The following is an 8590-nucleotide window of genomic DNA, read 5'->3' on the forward strand; positions in this document are numbered from 1 at the left end:
CTGTGTTGTTTGGGTCTTTGATCCAAAACTCAAATGTACACCACTAACCGAAGATGATTTTTTTTTCCAGCCGTTTCTAAATCCATGCCTCAGTTCCACCAGATGATGGGTGACAGGCTGCGTGGCGTCCAACAGGGCTTGTCTTGGGCTGCTGCCAGAACACGCAGCGGGCAGTTCTTTCAATGTAAGCAGCACTAAATAAAAGAAACTCCTGCACATCTTCACTCAGACGTCTTCTGACATCACTGATGAATGACTCGCATTGCAGATCGTAAACCTTCTCCTGTCCACCTCCCACTGGCCTGGACTCACAGTTCTTCTGAAGAGATCGAGGGTTTCATGACTCAGCTGGAGCTGCTGGCCAGAGCTTTTGAGTCACAGATGGATGCAGATGATGGGAAAGCACAACAATCTCCTGTACGCCACGTATAATAATCAGAACACATTAGAAGACTAATAGAGGCAATATTAAATATCCCTACTATCAAACCCCCCCTATGGTTTTAGGATGGAACAACAGTGTTGCACTCTTTCAGAGAAAATACTGACATCGGTTCATTTTGGGGTTTGCATCACAAGTATTTCTATAACTACAAACTAAAGCATGAATACTAATTTTCGTTTTGTAACAATCCACATTTGTCATTTATTTTTAATAATTTTATTGTCTTTTTACAATATTGAAACAAAAAATAATGTGGTGCATTCACATTTTTCCCAAGGGATTCTTTGCAAGTTTGATCTCTGCAAGGGTAAAACAGTGAAAAGCTTGAAGCTGGATCCATCCATGTTAAAACTCACAGGGAAAAGGAAGACTGGGCTCTGATTTAAAAAAACCCACTAGGATAGCTGGTGGATTTTTTTTTTCATTTTTCTTCCTGCGTTAAGATTTTAATTCCCATTTAAGTGTATCTACCGCGTAAACACACCTAAATGGGAATGATAAATCAGGTTCCCAGTGTTCGTCTTTAAAAGAAACTTCCAATCCATGCGTAACAACAGTCCAAAAAAAAACCAAATAACTCCCATTACCCTCGTACAGTCTATTTCTCCTCTTATTTCACAGTTCATGTTCTATGCAACGTAGGTATACACTTTACGATCCTCTGGTGTCCTCGCCAAGTATTCTCTTTCAATAAGTCCTTCTATGCGCTTTTTGATAACCACAGGGCTGGGAAGAAAACGTGCCCGCAGCTGCTGAGTCACCTGAAGACACAAGGACAAAAATCATAGCGTTAAAGCTTTAGAGATGTCCATCTGATTTCAAGTGATTCTGTGTGTTGCTTACCTCTGCTACCAGGACATTGTGCTGCATCTTCTTCCTCGACTTCATGATTCTGACGATGGCTGCCTCGATCTCATGCTTTCTATCATCATCCACTTTCTGCCGGGTCTCTTTCCGTTCAGGGTCTGACTCCCCTTGTTTAGCAGCAACTGGTAAAGGATGATGATAATAATGAAAGAGAAGGTTCATTAAGAAAACATACACAACAAACACTTTCCCTTACAGAAAGAGTCCTAACCCAGCTTTGAGGCTAGCTTGTTTGGTAGCATGGATGTAACGGGTTTTGTAACATGTTATTAATATATATGAGTTTTACAAGTAAGCTCTGAAGTACTGACGCCGTCAGCTTAACAAATAGACATCCACTAAAGTCAAGAAAGTGGTGCAACACATAGGCTCACTCTGGTGTGTCTGTGCCTGCTCACCTGTCTGTATTTTGACTCTGTGCAGTTTGGAAGTAAACTGATCATTGACTGTAAACACATGGCCGTTCTCTATCTCCTTGGACTTTGGCTCCTTGGTAAGAACTCTCTGTGTGGGTTTCCCGCAGGCCAAAGACTGCAACGCTCGCACCAGCTCTCGCTCAGGAATATCCGTCTCCTGCTGGATCTCCTGCAGAAGAGGACAGGAATGATCAAAATCTGTTCTAGCAAATAGTCCAATATTCCTAAAACCATACACACATCTAACCGGCTAAAGAGAGAAAAGGGTGCTTCAATGTGATCCCACCTCAAAAGTGCACTTTTCTCTGTTGTTGAAGAGCATGAGGATAGTCATCTGGAAGGTGGAGACCTGCAGTATGTGCTTCCTGGTGTTAGAACCAGTCACCTGGGCACCCCCCACACCCACTTCTGAACCATCCTCCTGTAGATAAAGGACAAAATGAAGTAAGACTGAAGTATGATACTAACCTTAGCCTGTGTTTTGACAACAGGAGTTTTAAACCGTAGCTGCTAAAAGTCAGGTTTCACAACACAGTTAAATTTAATTTTAAATACTGGCATAGGACACGCTACTTGACCGTCACTTTCACCGTGTTAAAATCGGATTTGTAAATGTTTCACACTATGGATTCATTTGGGCATGTAATCTGTTCACATAACAGCACCACTACAATGCTAGGGAGGAGTGAATCTCCCCCTATGTCCTCTACAGCCTTGGCATCTACCTTTTTAACAGCTCCGTAGAAAGTTGCGTTCAGGTCTGCCCCGCCCATGTGGTGTTGCAGTGTGAGCTGTCTACCAGTGTGCTTAGCAAGGTAAAACCTGTAACATAAAAACAAGAACAATGTGGTTATTTAGAAAACTCACTAAACTGAGCTTCCATGTGTTTAGCAAAACTTTAACATAAAAACATTACCGTCTGAAGACTTCAAAGGCATGTCTGGGAGAAGGGGGGATGGTGCATTTGGGTGTAGCAGACTGAGTAGGCCAGTAGCCGGTAGTGAGGACCCTTACTGTAAGGTCTACCCCACTTAAAGATGCCTGAAAGAGATGAATGATTTTTGTAACTTCTTTCAGAATGCTGGTAATGATTATCAGTTTATTACCAGTTTTTCAAACAAAAAAGAAAATATTTAGGTGTCGCAGAGAAACTTTCTGGCTTACCGATGTGGTTTGTATGTGTTGCCGGAACTCATCCATTGTAGTGTTGGAGATGCTCATATCTCTGAACATTCCTTCCAGTTTTGATGTAAACTGACAGCCACATTCTGTCTGCAAACGAAAAAGACAGAATAATGAGGTGAACATGTTGACAGTCGTATGAGAATCGATGCAACAGGGTACGATATAACTTTTTAAAAATTCCTTTACCTTCAGCTTAGAGATCATATTCTTTTCGGAGTCATCCGAGACGCTCTTGTTGCTAAGCAGCCGACGGCCCAGATGCTGTTTATAGTACCTTTCAAAAACATCCTTCTCTTGCATAAACCTGAACAGCACCATGGCTTTGTCAAGAATCGTCTCCACCTCCTGTTCTGTCAACTGGGGGTTAAAAAAGACAAGGCAATGTATAGTACAGCTCAAACATGTGCCTGCAAAAAACAAAAATTCTAAATATGTTGTACAGCTGCTAAGCAGCTAAGAAGCCACATACCCCTTTGACTCCCTTCTTGAGCTTATCATCGATGAAGAGTGACAGGTACTCTGGTGAGCGGGAGTTTAGGTTAAGGAAATACTCAAAGTCTCCAGCTATGGTTTGTTTGAAGAGTCTGTCATTGTTAAAGGATTCAAGGAGGAAGCGATCAAATCTTGTCTTCAAGTCCAACAGACCCTGTTGAGGAGGAAGTCGCAGAGAGACGATGTCATTTAGCAAGGTTCTCTAAGTTTATAGGTCTGTACATGTTTACTTGTGTTCCTCCAGCACACCTGAATATAGTCGACAGGGTTCTTGCCCTCTCCCTCTTCTGACACTAGAGCCTTGCCTTGCTCTCGCAAGTAAGCACTCATACACTCGCACATTGTTTTCAGGCCATTTGGCACACGACTAAACAGCTTGTACATGCACGCCAGATCTGAGAGTGAAATAAAAATGAATTATTTGGTGCACGTTTATTTCTTCGAAATGTAAATGCAAGGATAATCCAGTCATGGTTTTACCTTCTGTTTTGCCATTCTTAAGCATATGAACCAGCCCAGAGTTCTCCATCTCCACAATGGTCTTCATGTGTTTAGAAATGAGCTCCCTTTCCACCACCTTTACAATAGGCTCTTCTGTAGATTTGTCCAGACAGTGCATAACTCGCTCAATCTCTTCATTGATTCTGGCCTCCACCTTTTTTATGTAGACACTGGCACTGTTTTCTGCTAAGAACTTTTGGCTCTCCATCTGGAAACAGAGTATATCATTTATTACAAAGTTTTCATGTGGTTTAGAAATAGAGCACAAGAAAGCACAAAGCACCTTCACCTACCTGAAAGAATTCAGCTGACATATCTAAAAAGGGGCCTTCGAAGTCCTCTTCATACACAGATCTACCGTCTAGACCAAGAATCATCAGCATCTGGCAGGCATTTCTGATGGCTCCTCTGTAGTAAATTGTAGTTTAGAAAAATGATACACACACTCACAATATGCACCTCAACAGTGACAATAAACTTGAAGATGTAAAGCATGAGAAGTAATTCCTTTATACCTGTCCACAAACTCTCCTTTCCTCTCCCGCGCAATCATGTCCAGTAACGTCTGTCGTAGGTGGTCACGAATGCAGCCATAACGCACCACCTGGTCCCTGAATATGATGAGGCCAAGGTTGTACACATTCTCTACATTGTTTTGTTGAACATAGACCCTGTCCTAGTAGATGAAAGAACAGAGCAAAAAAAGTTACGTTTATATATAAGTATACGTTTACGTATATATATATATATATACCAGAAAAGTGTTTGGTATACACTGTTAGATTCCAAAAATACATCAGTCAGATATTTTAACATTTAACATAATTTAGCCAGAAATAGTCTCATTGCGTCTTGTTCTCAGGGGAAACCTGGGAAAATCAGGAATCAGCAAAAACAACTAAAGGCAGATTGAGAGCTTAAATTAAAAGCATTAATGCAATTACTTCATTAAGTTTAAGGTCCTGTTGGAATAATATATGGAGCAGATGCAGAATGGCCTTGCCAGGGTAGGCAGCATTACTAGTGTTACATAGTGTTCAGGCACAGAGCAGTTGTATTACTTGTAAATGGCCCCTGTAGTTTTTACCTTAGTTCTGTCATGTAATAAAAAACCTTTTTATTAGTTATGGCCACCAGGGCCCGCATTTATCAAATGACAAACTAATTTGTAAGTAGCAGCAGGAGTCAAATATCACTTCTTCGGTGATGAGACAATGGAGATGCATTGAAGTGAAAACCAAAATCTGATATTGTTAATGAGGCAATCTGCAAACTACCTGATGAAGGAGCAGCATCTACACACACACACACACACAGACACACACATAGGCCAAGCTCATTTCTAATGCCTGGTGTACACAGTGATTTTATTAACTGATGAATGTCCTGTCACTGTGGCATTCCCAGGGCAGAATATAGCATTTTGTACATTTCTACATGGTTAAGAGCACAAATAAATGATGTTTGATGTTTAATATAATTCAAGCTTTCTATGTTTGGGGTGCAGTGGAGTCAAATCGACTGCTGAAAGTGAAGGATAAAGTTCATAAACATCTACAAAAAGAGGCACTGGCTTCAAATAAGATAAACACACCTGGTGAGCATAAACCTGCTGCATTTATTTAGCTATCCTCCAGAGGTCAGCAACAACAAATACTCTCAGTGCACAGGCACCAAGTCTGTACAGCACAACAACAGAAAGCCAGCAGTCAAGGGCAAAGCAGGACAGGAAAGAGGAGAACATGCAACAAATGGACCCCAGGAGAGCTGTGGAGTCTCTGTGCTGCATGTGTCATTGTTTAACTCAGACTACACTTCCACTTATCTCAAGGGCTCAATCACTCACATACACCCCCCACATACACACTTTGGACCTGGTACTGGCAAAGGTAAATCAGCTAGTCCTGCCAGTTTCCCAGCAAAACAAGTGAACACAACAACAAAGCCTCATTGTTGGGCTCACAAATAAATAGAGCCTTACATTCAAAGTCCAGAATAGGACGCAGGTGAAGGTTGGCTAGTGTTAGACACAAAAGGCCATTTCTTAAAAAGCACACAAACGGCAAACCAGCACCATATTCCACTTGCGTGGCCACAAAGTTCATTCATGTTGATGAAGATTCTCAGTCATCCAGGTCATTATACATAGAGAAGATTGAAGCAAGGCATCTGGACTTGTAGAGTCCAAAGTCCAGACGCCTTGCTTCAATCTTCTCTATAAAGTTTATTCATCCACTACATACGTACAACTGTTATTTATAGTACTGACATAGCTTGACAAGGCAAGTAAGTGCTTACTTACCATATACATAAGGATGTCTCTAATCATAACCATTGCAGTTTGATGATCATTCCAGGCCTGGTTCAGTGTTTGCAAAAAGTTGTTATTAAGGGAGTTTAAAACATCTTCCCGTACCTGAATAGATAAAAAAAAAAAGACATCAACATTTTTTGTTGTATTTAATAAACAAATTATGTTTAGTTTAAAAAACTGTATTAGCAAAGTTTCTCATGTAAAACTCCATTTAGTTTTAAAAACTGTAAAGTTTCTTTACTTTGTTGATGAGGTGCTCAGTGACAACCTCCCTCAGGCCAGTGTAGAGCTTCTCCCCGTGCTTGTGGAGTACCATGGTGTAGGCATTCCTGTAAAGCTCCTCGAAGCTCAGTCCACTGTTGTTTTTTCTCTGAATTTCTTGGATGGCATTCTTCAGGAGGTCCCAGATGTTGTTCACATATTTCTCATCCATTGTCATCTGGTGAAGAAAGAAGGATAGATGAAGGATAAACACAGGTCCAATATTCTCCATGCTCTTTGAGGCTGAATGTATTGCAACATTTGGTATTAAACACTGCAGATTTCAAAACAGTTTTCCACTCACTTTTGGTCTGAATGCAATAACATCACATCCACTATTAGCTTTGGTATTATCAACATATTATTCTATGACTGACACAGCAATAGAGAGCTACAATAAATAATAATAATAGAGCAAGACACACAATAGTGTGTTTATGTTATGACAGAAATGTTTGAATCGGTGCTAGGACAGATTATTTCCCTTTATTAAAAAAGGAAAAACCTGCAAACCGACCCTAACCAAGAAAATCTAAAACTATTAACTAGGGATTTATGATTACAGGACATATTTCAACAGACCACTTTGTTGGGCTGGTCTTGCATTTGCATAGATGTCCAATATCTGAGGAAACATCACTTGTTTTCACTCACTCATCTAACCCTCTCTGACTCATTCTGACACCCACTCACACACCTCTATATCAAACTGTGGAAAGAACATTTCTCCATGTTTCACACACACACAGGAGCTTGTAACACAGACTGTGCACTGAGATTCACTTAGTTTGTGGAGATGTTGATGAATTATGTGTGACAGTAGTACTCGTAGAAGGTGCATAGGTTGAGACGTCAACATTACCTGCTCAAGTTACTTCAGGCGTGTTTAGCTTCACACTGAGAGGAAGTTGCGCTATCACAAGCTAGCCGTATATGATAACGTGTGGGTTTCCATTCTCCACAGGCTCATTCACATGCGTTTTGCAATCACATACCAACACTCAAAAGGGCTTTCTGTTGCCGTGGTGTAATTATACGTGCTTACAGACAGTAACTTAGCAAACGTCAAGCTAACAGTGCCAGGCCTGCTACTAGGCTAGCTACTGTTTGCTACTGTCTCAATAAATAAGTTTCCTTACATATGCTAACATTAGCTCATGACAAGACGGTGGCATTTTCATAGTAAGACACCAGCTAACGTTGACTAAATGGAGCTAATAATATCGTTAATGGAGTTCGGGGAATTTGTCCAAGTAACATCAGTGTTTTTGCTTGACTGTGACGCGTTTTTCCTCATTTGAGCTGCTAGTTAGCAGGCACTTGCTAGCATAAAAACCTGTCATCCTCGGTGCTCGAGTCTCATAGTTAACGCCTCAACGCTTGCAAAGCCGGTAAATACTTACAGGAAAGGCTCGTATCCTCATCTTGGTGTCCTTCTTGGTGCTGCCTTTGAGGTTGGACATGATTAGTTAGAACGACTTCCCTTTCCAAGTTGACTTAAAGACTACATGAAAGGCAGCTGCTAGTTTGCTTTCTGCGCCAGGAAAGCGACAGGGAAACTCAGTGACCTCCCCCTTTGGTAATTAGGTCGGCTCTATGTTTGTTATGTTGTTGTCAACCGTTCTCCTCAGTGGGTTTTGGCTAATGTTAGCTTGTGTGCAGCGATGGCGGAGGGCTGTTCTCCACTGCGCCACCCCGAAATCTCGCGAGACTAGTGAAGTCTCTACGTTGACAGGTGCATTCTACAGGTTGATGGTAATAATTGACTGTTCCTTCAAATTTTAGCGTTTAAAACTTCCTATTTATTATTTTATTCAAGTCGTTTATCGACAGAACAACTTGAAATGTTTGCAAGAAAACATTGTGGATAGAAAAACGACTTTATTTGGTGACAACTGATTGACTGTATTTCTGTTCTGGCCATATCAGCTAAGCTAGCTACATTTTGGAAAAAAAAACCCTACAAGCTCAACACTCAGTAAGATATTTTTATATTACACTATAGTTTATTGAGTATATTTAATCTGACCATGCTAGCTTTCAGCGTTAGTGTGCTCCGGTCCCTTTCTCACTCTTGGCTTTGTCCATTTGCAGGTACCGGTGGATGAA

General features: G+C 41.0%; 1 protein-coding gene across 1 annotated transcript; it reads right to left on the reverse strand.

Annotated features, from left to right (window-relative positions):
• Positions 1-645: 645 nt before the first annotated feature.
• On the reverse strand, positions 646-8183 carry LOC114449253 (cullin-3-like). Its single transcript, XM_028426745.1, has 16 exons — positions 7885-8183; positions 6462-6659; positions 6209-6322; positions 4422-4582; positions 4200-4314; positions 3886-4114; positions 3655-3800; positions 3383-3559; positions 3100-3270; positions 2893-3000; positions 2645-2769; positions 2454-2550; positions 2015-2149; positions 1711-1897; positions 1289-1434; positions 646-1206 (listed from the first exon to the last, which is right to left on the reverse strand). Exons 1-16 carry the CDS (start codon positions 7942-7944, stop codon positions 1075-1077), a joined length of 2301 nt encoding a protein of 766 aa, XP_028282546.1. The 5' UTR covers positions 7945-8183; the 3' UTR covers positions 646-1074.
• Between the last annotated feature and the right edge of the window lie 407 nt (positions 8184-8590).

Source organism: Parambassis ranga, chromosome 17, assembly GCF_900634625.1.
Source record: "Parambassis ranga chromosome 17, fParRan2.1, whole genome shotgun sequence".
In the NCBI taxonomy this organism is placed as follows: Eukaryota; Metazoa; Chordata; class Actinopteri; family Ambassidae; genus Parambassis; species Parambassis ranga.

What these genes read in the sequence shown, in the direction of transcription:
- LOC114449253 (XM_028426745.1), bottom strand. Translation starts at nt 7,944, where the DNA reads ATGTCCAACCTCAAAGGCAGCACCAAGAAGGACACCAAGATGAGGATA. An exon ending in GCCTTTGAAGTCTTCAGACG is followed by an intron (nt 2,551 to 2,644) that starts GTAATGTTTTTA and finishes TTTATGTTACAG; the next exon opens with GTTTTACCTTGCTAAGCACA. An exon ending in CAGAGTCAAAATACAGACAG is followed by an intron (nt 1,435 to 1,710) that starts GTGAGCAGGCAC and finishes ATCCTTTACCAG; the next exon opens with TTGCTGCTAAACAAGGGGAG.